The following is a 15,322-nucleotide window of genomic DNA, read 5'->3' as shown; positions in this document are numbered from 1 at the left end:
TTAAAAGTTCTCATCACAAGGGAAAAAAATTGTAATTATGTGAGGTGATAGATGTTAACTAGACTTACTGTGGTGATCATTTCACAATATATACAAATATCAAATTATTATGTTGTACACCTTAAACTTGTACAATATTATGTCAATTATATCTCAATAAAACTGGGGGGAAAAAAGAAAATATCTAGCAGAGCATACCTGATAAAATTCTTTGTCAGCAACTGATCACTTGGTTGCAATAATTAGTTTGCTTGTTTTCAACAGCATTTATCAATTAAAAGATGCCTGAGAGCAACTCATCCTGTGCTATGCAGTAATAAAATAAAACTCCATAAGCTATCATAAAATGCATGTATACACATATGACACTATAAGATAATTGATAACAGAAAAAAAAAGGAGCCAGGAGAAAAGGCTTTGGGAGAGAAAAATCATGGCAAGAAGTATTTTCTGGAACAGTTACTTAAAAACAAAGATGGATTCACCTTGGTGTGTCCTTTGGCACATTACGCATAGCATACTCAATAAATGCTTATTAAATAGAACCAAAAAATCATTATACAATTTCTCCCTGCTCTAGTCCCTCCAACATTGAGTACTTTGAGTAGCATCACACAAGATAACTAATGTTCAAACACTATTTCTGATAGCAGTTGTTCGTAAGTCATGGTAAACAACAAAGTATAAAAGCTATTACGGATAATTTTCTTTTATTTACTTTCAACAACAGCTAAAGTCAGCCAACATTACACAAAATAATATCAGGAAAGGAGAAAGTGTGAAAATGGCTAATTGTAAAAAAACAAACAAACAAAAAACACTCTAAAACAAAAAAATCATAAAGTTAAACTGACGTGACTTTTTTTCTTGCCTCACAAATATAGTATGTGAAAATAGGTCTTAAAAATGTCCTGATGTAACAGCAAAATAAGGACTCAAAAGCCATATGTTTTTACCCCTTAAACTGACTAACCACTAAGGAAGAAAATTTATAGCAAAGTGAAACTCTAGTGATATAACACTTTTTTACTGCTATGAAATAGCTTACGTTTCCTCTATTCTCTGAAAAGCAAGGACATGAGACAAGCAGATTTAAAGTAGACTTTAAATTGGATAAGGCGAGACAAGTGAACTTCTTATTTTTCTTCCAAGCTTAAAAGAAAAAAAACCCAGTGAAATAGCGCCTTTTTCTTGCTGTATTTAAGTCGAAATGCTCTGTCCAACTTTCCAGGGCCTTGTAATCTGCACCAGACAGCGCGTACAAGTCCCTCACTCCTACCCCCTGTCCAGGCACAGCCCCTGCCCCCACCTCCCCTGCCCCCAGCTCTGCTGACTTCCCCTGACACACAGCCGTTCTGCCCCTCTCTCTGGGCTGCTGCTTCCAGTGATCCTGTCCCAGCTAATGACCTCCTACCCACACCCGAGTGTGCTCAGCGTACAAGTCATTCAACAACCTACTATGTAGCTGTGTGCATGTTGTGTGCATACGTATGTCCGTGTGTGTATATAATACATGTATAATTCAGGAGGCATAAGTCTCCAAAGATAGAAGTAACAATCATGAGTGATTTGCAGACTGAGAGAGGCGGAGACTCAACAGTGACTTAGGTCCCCCGAAGGCTGACTAGAAAAACAGTGATACTGCCAGCAGAAAATAAAAACCAACGCTGGAAGAGATGATAAGTATGCTGTGTCTCTGTATACACACACACACACACACAAAGGGTCAAGAAAATCATGATCCTGATGGGAAATTGACTCCGATTGAAGTAGAGCTTCCCTGAGAAAGGCTGAGGAGGAAAACGGCTACTTTCCAAATGTCTGATCCAGTTCCAGCTGCAGTCAAAGCATTTTCCAACCGTACTTCCCTTACAAGTAATAAATGCTCATGAATTACACTGCTGGACATAGCATGAGGCAGTCTTTCAGGTCTGGTTTTACTATGGAAAGTGAATGATGAGAAAATATTTTGAATGGCATGTTTATTTTTAAAAATGCATCAGAATGCTTTTATGCCATAAGTGAAAAATCAAAATAAAGATATATGTTGGCCCCCAAATTCATCTCTTAAATCTACTATGTGATTTATTGCTATCTGCTAGTAAGGTAGATACTGTTTCAGCTTTAAGCCAAAGTACATAAATATTATAGGTTGTTATGTTTAAATTAAAGAAATTCTGTTGTCTGCTTGTAAAAGAAAGGGGCTTTGGTGTCTTATTTTAAAAAGTAATCTTGAAAAAGAGAAGTTAAATAATCTTACCTTCTAGATATTTAAATAATTTATGTTTACTCTTGTATTTTAAATATCATTCTTCTACTTACAATTATTTATCATGTAGTTTAAATATAAGAAATATAAATTTTTATTTCTTAAAGAAATTATTTTTAGTTACACTATGCTTTTTAACCAAGTATTTTTCTGCAGTTAATTCCCCTTTAAAGTAATGATACTGAAGTATACAGCCATTTTATTTTTTAATTTAAGAATCTAAATATTTGTTCAAATATTTGACTAAAGTAATAATTAGAAGAAAAATTTTAATACTAGATCCTGAAATTCTGTAAGACATATTAAAATATCAGGTCCTGATATGCTGTAAGAAAATTCTCTTGTCGATTCTGGTGTTTTGTTCTCCTCACATGTGTTTTTATGATGTAGAAAGAAATCAGTCTCACCTGTTTTTGATTGTAGGTTTCTTCTTGGTTCTTCAGGGGCCTCAATTGGTTGATCAGCCAGGAAAACTCGAGCTTGGTCTATAGCATTCAGGACAGAATACTCTTTCTCCTTTAACTCACGTCTCAGTGCCTTTGCAAAGAGAAGCAAAAGTTGAATTTGTAACCTAATGTGTTCAAGTCATGGAACATCTTCAGTAAGACCACTTCTGATCACATTTGTCAAGGGAATGTCTCATCACCAGCATGTTAGCGAGGTTAGCAGTAAAAATGTAAATTTTACACGTATGAATGATGAAACATGAATAAAAGCAAAAAGATGATTCCTGTAGAACTTATATGGAAAAAAAACATCAGAACCTCCAAAATTTACAATATTCACCTGAGGGAAATTGCCACAGTATATTTGATCTTACACAAAATGTACTTTTAGGGTTATCACTACCGTCAGACTGCTAAATCTAAGATACTTTTTTCTTATAAGACTGACCAAAAAAATTACATCCAGTGGTAGAGCTAGAGGCGATTTCACAAGTAGTAATGAGATTCTCAGAAGTGTTTTACATTCTTTGGAATATATTAAGAAAAAAATTAAGAGATAGAAACAAATTAAAGTACATGAAATCAAAACTAAACCAAAGAGAACACTTAAAAGACAGTCTCCAATTATCTTAAAATATATTCCATCTCTCATGCTGAGGCAATTACAGTTCTCCCCTTGTGACTTTTTCATGCAAATCTATAAGTCTCAGAATAGTTTGTCTTTAGTACTTCTGTGGTTTTAAGTAGGGTCAAACTTTCACCTCTGCTCCTATAAAATGTTTGGTGATTAAGACTTAATTGACTAGGGTTTAAAAACAACAAAACTCGTCTAGTGACTACTGCAAGGTAAGAGTAAATGAAGACTTTCTCATGTGCTATTTTAATACTGTAGCTAAATCAGAATTGCTCTTAATATTGTTACCTCTTAAATTATGTACATAAACACCTACTGGCTCTAATATTTTGCTTTTAATACAGTTCCTCGGCAATGCATTATGAAAACTCAACTTTTCATTTTCTAAAATATTACACTCTGATAGTATTTTAGAATCAACAAAGTCCTTCTGAGCATAAGTACTTTTTTAACAGCATTTGATATATGTTGGGATGACGGGGTATTTGGAGGCTATATCTCATCTTCCACAGTAAATAAAAAGCAAAAATTTTTAATTTCTAGAAATATCAGAATAATCTTACATAAAAAAACTAAAACTGAACAACAGAAAAACACTGGTAATGAAGTTGAAAGAGACCATCACAGGTGGGGAGGGATGAGAAGAGCAGGCAAGGAGTAGAGAGAAATGGCATGACAGTGACTGTGTCCTGCGCACCTGAGACTTAACAAATACTGGGTGCTGGAAAGTCACTGAAGAGCTGGACGAGACGGTGGTGATGGGGGCTGTCAGACATATATTTTTGTTTGTTTATAGTATCATTGTCAGGTCTCTGATAGTCATTAAAAAACAAGTCTGGGGACTTCCCCAGCGGTCCACTGACTGGAACTCAGAGTGTCCACTGCAGGGGTCACGGGTTCGAACCCTGGTCAGGGAACTAAGATCCTGCATGCCACGTGGCATGGCCACAAAAAAAGTCTGAGTCTGAGAGAAAGCCCCACAGGTCTGGAGAACCTATTTTCCATCCTGACCACACTGAACCCCAGCGCTTCATAAAACAATCCTCTCTGCACAGCGTGTTGGCGGGGGAATGTCTCCTAAACTCCTTGGAGACGCTGAGGTAGGGAAGTAGAGGAGGCAAGTGTGGGCAGGTGGGAACTACGCAGAGGAAGTAAAAATATGGGGCTCGAGCTCTAATGCCAACTCACCACCCAAATATCGCAGAGGACAGCATACATTTAATATCTGTTCATACTCTACTTTGCAAATTTAATTTTGTTATTCAATTTGTTCTATTTCAATTATATTTAATTGCATGTCAGAAATGGGTTTAACTTTCAACAGCACTACACATATAATCATTTCACTGTCCTTTACCTCTCAATTAGATATAAAAGAAAATCAGCATTTCCTAACCACCTGGTGAACATTAATGATAAGATAATTAGACTCCAACAGAGTTGTTTTGTACACAGAGCTACAAAGTGTCATTCAGATTTAGGTTCTAATATCACATGACTTATATTTGGGCGGTCTTAAATGAGTATAACATGATCTAATTGGAATTTTTTCTATTTTAGTGACTTCATATTTTCATTCAAAACAATTCTGTTCTCAGGCAATAACGAGTATTGGCAAGGATGTGAAGAAGTTGGAACCTTCATACACCGTTGTTGGAATGCTTAAAATGGTGCATCCACTTTGAAAAACAATTTGGAAATGCCTAAAAATGTTAAACATAGTTATCACATTACCCAGCAATACCACTCTTAGGTATATACCTAAGAGAACTAAAAGCATATGTTCACATAAAAACTTGTACATGAATGTTCATAGCAATATTATTCATAACAGCCAAAATGTGGACACAACCCAAACACATCCATCAGCTGGTCAATGGGGACTTCCCTGGTGGTCCAGTGGTTAAGACTCCACGCTTCCGTTGCTGGGGGCATGGGTTCCATCCCTGATCAGGGAACTAAGATCCCGCATGCCACACGGTGCGGCCAAAAAAAAAAAAGTCACTATCAACTGGTGAATGGATAAACAAAATGTTGTATATCCACACAATGGGATCTTACTCAGCAACAAAAATGAATGAAATAGTGATACATGTTACAACATGGTTGAATCTTGAAAACATTATGCTAAGTGAAAGAAGCCACACACAAAAACCCACTACTATGAAATGTCCAAATAGGTGAGTGTCTAGAGACAGAAAGTAGATTGGTGACTGCTCAGGGATGGGAGGTTGAGGGAAGAATGGGTACATGCTCATGGGTCAGGCTTCTCTGGGGGGTAATGAAAATGTTCCAAAACTATCATAGATAGTGATGATGGTGGTACAACTCTGAATATACTAAAAGCCCCTGGACTGATCACTTTAATATAGTGAATTTCATGTTATGTGAATAATATCTCAATAAAGTTATTAAAATAAAATAATTCTGCTCTTTTTCCCAAAAATGTCCTCTAGGCACTCTGTTTATTTACTAACCTCTATCCCCCCTCACCTGCAAGGTAAAAGCTCATCTTGTATATTTAGTATGTTCCCACCTCAGTGTTCCCAGAGCACATCCTATTTCTTTAACATAGCTCATCCTAATATATTTTGAGACCATGCCTCTGTCCCTTCCATTATACTGTCAGTTCTTCCAGGGGAGGCTCACCTCTTAATCATTCAAAATTCTCAGTGCCTGTCTAGACATATACAGAAAGTACTCAATAAACGCTTGACGAACAGTGAATAAAAGAAGACATGCTTTCAGAATTAAATACTATTTATGATTTTAAATTATAAGCAAGCAAAATATACCAAAGTCCCTCAAATCTGATTATCCTAAAATGGAATAATTATTGGATTCCAGTTAGCTCTGGATTATTTGAACTAGTTTGAAAATTACTGGTAAATAATTTTTGATGCAAAGTTAATTTTCTCCTATCATCTAATTCAGCTAGTAAGTACTAAGTATTTCAGTTTGCTGTGGGTCATTATTTTATTAATAGCAAATATCCTTTTCTCTCCCTAAACAAGGAACTGATCTCACTGAAAGGGGTGATACTTCATCTTCCCTCGTTTTTCCATATCCTAATTCATGAAGTAACTGCATAGGGCATAGTTTCAAAATGAATGCAGTCATTAGATTGAAGGTGGTAACTGTTATTACTATTGTGTCAAATCCATCTAAAACATATTGGCTTAAAACAATGACAATTTATTTTCCATGATTCTGTGGCCTGGCAATTTGACCAGCTCTTCTGCCACTGCCATGGGGGATTACTCCTAAGGCTGTAATCATCTGTGACTTGAATGGGAATAGAAGTCCAAGATGGTCTCACTCACATGTCTGGAAATTACTGCTGGCTATTAGCTAGAGCACCTCGGTTTCCCTCTATATGGTCTCAAATTGTCCTATAGGCTGGACTGGGCTTCTTCAACATGATGATTGGTGTTCTCAGAGGGCAGAGTGAAAACTGCAAGATCTTTTAAGGCATTAGCTCTACAACAGCTCTGTCCAAAAAAACCTTTCTAACGATGGAAATGTTCTACAACTATGCAGGTCAATATGGCAACACTAGTTGTGTGTGACTATTTGGTATGTACCTGAAATATGACTGGTACAACTAAGGAACTGAATTTTAAATTTTATCTAATTGTAACTGATTAAGTAGAAATGGTCACATGTGGCAAGGGTTCCTGTATTAGACAGCACAGCTCTAGAATCTGCACATCACTTCCATCACATTCCATCATTTGAAGCAAGTCATAAGGCCAGCACAGATTCAAGAGAATGGAAAAATATAGTTCATCTCTTGATGAAGGGAACCACAATGTCCCTTTGCATGGAGTTTTGGACATAGAGAGCAAGTTTCATTATTTTAGCAATCGGCCACACAGGATACGTGGGAAAGGGAGGGTTGGGTGGGTAATATTGCCCCATGGACTTAGTAATATTTTAGATAAGTTCTCATGAAGGCATCTCAAAACAGTGATCTTTGAAGAAAGATCTGAAGGAAGTGAGGGAGCCAGCCATAAGAGGGAGGGTGGCAAAAGAGCATGTCCAGGCAAAGGGAGCTATAATTGCAAAGGTCCTGACGGAAGTGTTTGCCAGGCTTAGCAGGCTGGCACTGTCAGAGCTGAATGAGTGGATGACAAGGGTAACTACTTCTGTAAAAATATTTTATATCATGAAAGTCAGAGGGGAAAAAACGCTTTATGGTTGTTAGGAGAGGTACCTGGTAACCACATACTTCTTCATATAGCAGATATCTGGCTACCTTGCTGACTCAAGCTTGGCCATCAATCTAAAAGTTCTCCGTGTGGCAACCTGTCACAAAGCTTATGCACTTTCTATTCTACTACATAGGTGGAAAGATCCTAATGCCCCTCCCAGACAAACACACATAAATGAAGCTTGGGCCTAAAAGACCCACGATCAGCTGTAACAAGAAACAGATACAGAATAATTTCAAAAAATAAAATTGAAAATTGTATTTTAAAAGTTGCGTGCTCTAAGGTGTTTAATATAAAGGGACAGAGACTCAGCTACCTTAAGAGTTAAGAATAATAAATGGAGGGAACAATGACTGTCCCATGGCCATAATATTCGACTTCCGTGCCATCCCAAGGTGGCATGAGAGTGTATAATAGAATTTTCCAACAAACGTTTCCACCAAAATAAGAATTTCAAAACTCATATTAAATCCATACAGTCTATAAAGAAATACGCCAGGCACAAGAGAAGACAGCAATTAATAAGCCTATGATTCGAACTCTTAAGGAACTTATAAAGAGAGAGAATAGTGCTAGTGAGAACGTGGTAATGCCACCCGTCTTTGAGAGCCGTATAAATAGGGCACTGAGGAAACACACAGAGGAGGGAGGGAGGTGGAGGGGACAGCAAGCAACCCTCTCAAAAATGTGTAAAGTGTGTTTTGAAAAAGAACTTGGAATCAGATTAAAGGTAATTAGGGGAAGAGCAATTCAAGAAAACAGAATAACAGGTAAGGTAATTGAGTCCCTCATTGTTTTCCCTATTAGGTAGCTTCTGCATGCTCCTTTTCTTTTTTGGCGGTACGCGGGCCTCTCACTGTTGTGGCCTCTCCTGTTGCGGAGCACAGGCTCTGGATGCGCAGGCTCCGGACGCACAGGCTCGGCGGCCATGGCTCACGGGCCCAGCCGCTCTGCGGCATGTGGGATCCTCCCGGACCGGGGCACGAACCCATGTCCCCCGCATCGGCAGGTGGACTCTGAACCACTGCGCCACCAGGGAAGCCCTGCATGCTCATTTAAATGAAATGAAGCCCCGGAATGTCAGACTGATGAAGACCTGATGTGCATATCAGAATTTAACTAGTAAAATCACAGAGTTCTCATTCTCAATCGTTTCTAGGAACCCAACAAGCCCTTCAGCAGAGCCCGCCTTTCCTCCACTTCTCTTCAGTGGCTCCTGATTTCCCATGAGTGCCAGGCAGCAGAGTAAACTGCTTCTTAGTCAACTTCAAATGCCTAAAGGGAGATTCTCAATGATCCTCCTGAACGGTCGGGGAACATTTCTCCCCACCCGCTATTAGTTCACGGGAAGGCAGGGGATTAAGGGATGAGGCGGTATAAAGAAGTGACCGGCATGGCTTAAGTAAGGAAGTCTTACAAGTCAATCAGCTCCCCTTCATCTGCATCATGAACGTGACGTCGCTCACTGTGACGGCTGAATTGCTGCCAAGGAGACAGCAGGACGACTGGCTGCTCCTCGCAGCACTGACATGGAGACGCACAGGATCCTGCAAGCCCCTTAGCATGAACACAGGGTCTGAGAGAACCTGGAGGGAGCGGGGGAATCCCTGCCGTCCCCTCTGTCCTCAGCTGGAAACCTGTCACACTGGACTGAGATAGGGGGAGAAGAACGACCAACACGTGGGTGTGCACTAAATCCCGGTGTCATCCCCTCTTCTTTAAATCACAACTGTCCCCTCTCCTCTCTTTAATCTAAAGCCATTATCCGCATTGTCTGTACATCAAGTGGCAAAGGTCAGTGGGATGCACTTTTCTTTAAACTTTCTAGATCATATTAAAATTATATGATCTTTTTGTTAAATTAGATCTTTTTGCTCTTCTGCTAAAAACCCTCCAATGGCTTCCTGCTGCACTTAGAAAAAATTCTCAACTTCCTACCAAGATCCAGAGCTTCCCTACTCTCTGAACCTCAACTACTAATACACCCTAATTTCCAGTCTCAAAGTCTTTATTTCTTTTCCTAGAATTTGTCAAGCTTTTCCTGCCTCGTGGCCTTTGCAATCCAGAAAGCTTTTGCTTCACATCTCCAAAGACTGGCTCCTTCTCATTATTTAGTCTCCGCATTTGGTATGTCTGTTGGGTGAATGAATAAAGAAATGAGTAAACTGACATGAAAGAAAGTGTGGGATTCAAGGAAGGGAAACTCCTGGGAAATGGGAGTAGCGCATACAAAGTTGGTCTGCAGAAATAAAAAGCAGAGCAGTGGGGGAGGAAAGCAGTCATCTCCTTAGAGCTCTTCACAGAAAAAGTTATTTCTCAAGACATAATATCTGTGGGCTTTCTTAGCAATCTCACTGATCCTCACCGGTCAAAGTCAAAGAGATCCACAAGGGTCACCCTCCCTGACCCTTTAGGGACCCAGCTCTAATACCAAACTCACCATCAGTATAAGCATCGCCTGCCCAGCAGAGCCAGCCCACTTTCTTCTTTGCCACTACAGCGCTTGGCATCCACTTTGCTGGAGCGTTCACCATGCATTTCTGTCCTGACTTCTTTGCAGACCTGACTTCTACACCAGAATGTTCTGAAGGTTCACATCTATGTCCCAGAGGACAGAGTAGAAACTCAATGAATTTGTGTATGAAAGAATCAGGAGGCATTTTTAAAAAGTGTTTTGTGGTGTAGTAAAACCAGATAGAGATTTGCAGCCAACAGCCTTGTGTCAACAGTCCAGTGCACACCATCTAGGCACACCTTTACCCACCACAAGCCCTTGAATTTGTCCCGTAACTTCTCTGCAGGTTAATAACAAAATCATTCTACTAACTTCACAGGTGAGATACTGAATGCAAACATACCTTGAAACTATTCAGTGCTGTAGAATAACTAGTTACTACAAAAATGATGCTAATCAAAAGTCTTACCATCAGTCTCAGCTCTTCTCCGAGACCGAGTTTCTTTCCTCGGACTTTATTCACTGTTATTTGTGGGGGAAAGTTCTAGCTGTTTTATCTACAGCTTTGGATGAACAAAACCAGTACCCAAACCTCCATTAGCAGGAACAATTGAATTTAACTTTTCTAAGGGGTAAATTATTTAATTATGAGCAAAGCAGAATTATGCGGTCCTCCAAGATTAAGTCAAAATGTTTGGTAAGCATAAAACTGTGTTGTAAGACTATTAAGTCACTTCAGATTCTTAGAAGGCAAACAAATAAATGTAGTGTCTTTTCGTGAACCACTTTGTTCCAGAATAAAACGTCAATGTAAACCTCTGTGGTGGCAAAAATGGTTAGCCAGATTACATCACTCACAGTAATTTGGTATAAATATCAAATTTCTTCAACTGATCAGTCCAACAAACAGTGGACTTTTTTCCAATCCTTCTAGGCACAACTAAATCAAACACAGCCACCCGTTTTCCCTCTTTCTTCTTTTTGGGAGAGAACTTAAACTGGGCATCCTAAAACTGTTTTCTAAACTCCCATGCTGACATGGAATACTGGCATTTTAATGCTAACAATACAAGGTCCACAGGAAAAAGGGACAAAAATGAGAAATCGTAAGCAAGGTTGCAGTGAAACTTTACTTTCATGCGTTGGTGGAAGCAGAAAACTGGTTCAATCATTTGGGAAAGTAAATTGGCAATATACCAAGAATCATTACTATGTTCATATTGTGTGAAACAAGAATTTCGCCTTTGGGATTATGTCCTAAGAAAGTGATCCAAAAAGAGCTACAAACACAAAAGTTTTCATTATAACATTACTTATGATTAAAAAAAATGAAAGCAACTTAAACATCTAACACCTGGAAAATATTTAGGTTCACTACAATATAGTTACACTAGGGATCATTAAATAACCTTGAAAAATTATTGTGAAAATGACTGCATAGCAACATGAAGAAATAGATATGACATGTATCTAAGTGGAAAAGACAGGAAAAAAACTATGTACCCTATTAAAACTGTGTGAAAGGTGAATATGCAAAAAGAAAATAACCCAAAATGAAAATGGATGTTTTAGAGTGGTAAAATTATGGCTAATATTTTGCTCTTTATTTTATAAAATCTGTAATAAATTATGTTCACAATTAAAAATTATGCTTTTAAGAAAAGAATGCCAAATGGAATCAAGTTCATTTATAATTGAACAAGTTACTACTTTTAAAGAACAGCATTATTAAGAATTACAAATGTGTTTTAGAAGCATGCTTTTTATAACAATCATAAAACTCTTGCATTATGTTTTACTTCAATGACCTCTCTGAAGTTAGATTTATTTATAAATGTAATACATGACAACGTAGTTACTAAATGAGAGACTCCATATGTTTAAGTCACTCCCTAGGTTTGTTAGGGATCTTAACTCATCTAGCTTTTAAGGTGTCAAATTTAGACACAAGAGGGAATCTCAAACACTGGGAGAATCTGGTGATACTCAGCACAAGAGGGTAAAATAATAAGCTATATTTTAAAACCTACCTCAACAATAAAAAATATGCCAATTCTTTTCCCCCATAAAAAAATCCTTCCAACTCTAGTTTTGAATAATTTAGGCAGTATTAAGACAGGAAAAAGGTAACCTCTTGGGTAACCTCTTACCTGACTACAATATTAAGGCATAAAGTATAATGGTGTTGATAAATTTTCTTACAACTTCAAGTACGTTATTTCTAGCTCTTGGGGAAAGATTGTTGCTTACATTTCTGCCAGCTATTATCTTTATTAAAGATTCAGCTATTTAAAAGTAGAAATATTTTCAAAATGTAATATGTTTTCGTACAAATAAAAAAGGATTATAGAGAGACAAAGAGGAAAAAGGAACATTCATACGAAAGGACCTGTTATTTCTGGGTATATTTCATTCACTCAATGTTCAACAAATATTAACTGAGCATCTAGAATGCCAGAAGTAGACAAAGATACGATAGAAAATAATTATCTTAGATGATGATAAATGCTATGGAAGAAAGAGAACAGCAGAAGAAAATAAGAGAGCTTAGGAGTACTGGGATGGGAATTACAATTCAAGTAGAGAAGTCTAGGTAGGCTTCACTAGGAAGGTATCACAGAGCAAACATTTGAAAGCAATGGATAGTCATCCATGTGGATACCAGGGAAAGAGCATTCCAGGCATAGAAGACAGCATGGTACTGTGACTGAAGGCACAGTGTGGCTGAAACCAGCATATAAGAGAGAAAATAGTAAGAATAAGATGAGCAAGGTGTCAGTGGGAGGTAGGTCACATGATGTAGGTTTTGCAGACCCTTGTGAGAACTGTAACCTCTATTCTGAATTACACAGGAAGTCAGTACAGGCTTCTGATTTATCTGAATAGGAACACTCTGGCTGTTGTGCCGAGAATAACAGAGATGTAATTGTAGCTCTGAACATCTGGTAAGAGGTAGACAGATTCAAATTCTATGTTCTGAATGTAGAACCAACAAGATTTCCTAAGAGACTGAATACGCGAGAAAGACAAGAGTGAAGGTGATTATCTTTTACCCAGCAATCAGAATAGGATTCTATCAGTTGAAATGAGAGAGACTGGGGAGAACAAGTTTTGAGGGGCAGGTTCAGGAATTTAGTTCAGACGTATACTAAGCTGGAGATTCCCAGGTGGAGATGGTATGTAAACATATAAATTTGGGAGTGATTGACATTTAGATGACATGTAAAACTCATCAGGAGGTCAGATGAGTTCAGGAAGGAATAAGTACAATATAGAGAATTTGGCATGGCCTGACCCCTGAGGCATCCCAATTTCAGGAGGCTGAGGACAGAAGGAGGAACTAACAAAGGAAACCGAGAAGGAGCTACCAGTGAGGTGAGAAGAAAATTGGGATGGAGCAGTATCCCAGAAGTCAGGTAAAAAGACAGAGCAGAAGTACACTTAGTGAGTCAACAGGAAAGGGAGGACAAATAATGGTCACAACTCAGCCAACATCAACAAACAGAGACATGACAAGTTACAATGAGGGACATATAACTCAGAGTGGGGACTCAGGACAGCTTACTTACTTGAGGAGAAAAGAGATGCTTGCAGTAAGTTTTAAGAGGCTTTTGCTATTGTAAAAGTGTTGCTTTATGTATGTCAAAACATATACTAATGTTTTTCTTTTTGATGCAAGCAGCTCTGGCTATATAATTTGCAGAACGCTGTGCAAAGTGAAATTGCAGGGCCCCTTGTCCAAATATTACTAAGAATTTCAAGATGGCGGCAGTAGAGCATTAAATCAAGTGCAGGGCCCTTCAAAGAACAGAACCTTGTGTGATCGTGACTGCATGGGACGCACACCCATTATGCAAGGATCTGAACTGTGACAAATAGGTATTGCTGGTACGGCAGAATTTCTTAGCTTCTGGTTTCAAAAAGGCACTTATCTGATTATTGGAGAATGCAAGCAGAAAAAAGAATGATACAAACATAAGGGGAATATGTCAGAATGTAATTTACTTTTTTCCCCAACTTGCCTGTAAGGCTAAATCAGCATATACAGATCTGAAGTCATTACAGTATGACAGCAAAAAAGGGCAGCAGAGTCGTTAAATTTGATAGCACTAATAAAGCTACATGTAAAAAGGGAAAGAAAACAGGCTTACTTTTCATTGGTATGCAGACAAAATTTTTTAAATCTCCATAGTGTTTTAAAAGTTTTGGTTAATGCCCCTGAATGAACATTTAATATATAAATTCATTTTGGTTCCACCCCATTGACATAAAAAATGATGCCTGAATCAGAATACTAAGTATGAATGCTAAAACTAAGATAGGAATCCTCTAGCTTCTCACAGTAATAAAATGGTATTCTTCCCTACACTTTAAAAAATATGTGCACACACAAATGTATTCCTGCATCTAGCAAATATATTCAGTGTTTACTATCATCAGGCACTGTATTAGCTCCTGAACTTGTATTTTCTTTCTCTTTCAGCCTTGTTCTACATATAAACAAAGAGGGAGGGAAGAAACATCTCTTGCTCTACTGCATACTCCAAGTCACGCCATGGCTAATTTGGAGTATTTTCCCTCCAGGAGTTTTTGCGGTACGCGGGCCTCTCACTGTTGTGGCCTCTCCCATTGCGGAGCACAGGCTCCGGAGGCGAAGGCTCAGCGGCCATGGCTCACGGGCCCAGCCGCTCCGCAGCATGTGGGATCCTCCCGGACCGGGGCACGAACCCGTGTTCCCTGCATCGGCAGGCGGGCTCTCAACCACTGCGCCACCAGGGAAGCCCCCTCCAGGAGTTTTGATAACACTCTTTAGTCAATTCTTATCCCAAGGTCTCTTCCCAGCTAGAAGGCTACATACTTGCACTTATGGAGCTTTTCTAACCTTCCCAAGTACAAACAATCATGATTTATCTGTGTCTCCCTGGCTGTGTGTTCATACTCACATTACAGTGCTTTTGATATCTACTTTAGTCACTTGTTTTCGAGCCTGTCTCTGCCATTAGATGGTGAAATCTGTGACAACAAAAACAATCTTAGGAACTGATGTATGCTCAGCCCCTAGGAAAGTATGTAGCAAACATCAGGTGCAACTCAAAAGTTTCCTGAATGAATAAATGAACTATTAGATAAATGAAACTGTCTCTGGGCTAAATATGTCCAGAGGCAGTTCATTAGCAAGGGGCTGTATTGCTTGGTTTTACAGACCTCTACTTGCCTATATCTGTTGTCTACTCTTTAATTTCACCACTAGGGACCAACAATTATTAGAATGCCTTGCCTCTCCCTCTAAACTCGGATATTCTA

At 38.6% G+C, this 15,322-nt stretch overlaps 1 protein-coding gene across 4 annotated transcripts in view; it reads right to left on the bottom strand.

The window, feature by feature from the left end:
- UTRN (utrophin) overlaps window positions 1-15,322 on the bottom strand; it is a 490,808-nt gene that overhangs the window by 114,297 nt on the left and 361,189 nt on the right. For all 4 annotated transcript variants that reach the window (XM_060283969.2, XM_060283970.2, XM_060283971.2 and 1 more), the window contains one exon: window positions 2,677-2,806. In XM_060283969.2, coding sequence (XP_060139952.1) covers window positions 2,677-2,806 — 130 coding nt within the window. The remainder of the gene's footprint in view (window positions 1-2,676; window positions 2,807-15,322) is intronic.

This window comes from Globicephala melas, chromosome 14 (genome assembly GCF_963455315.2).
Source record: "Globicephala melas chromosome 14, mGloMel1.2, whole genome shotgun sequence".
NCBI lineage: Eukaryota > Metazoa > Chordata > Mammalia > Artiodactyla > Delphinidae > Globicephala > Globicephala melas.
The sequence above is the reverse complement of the archived record's forward strand: the minus strand, read 5'-3'. Positions and strand labels throughout refer to the sequence as shown.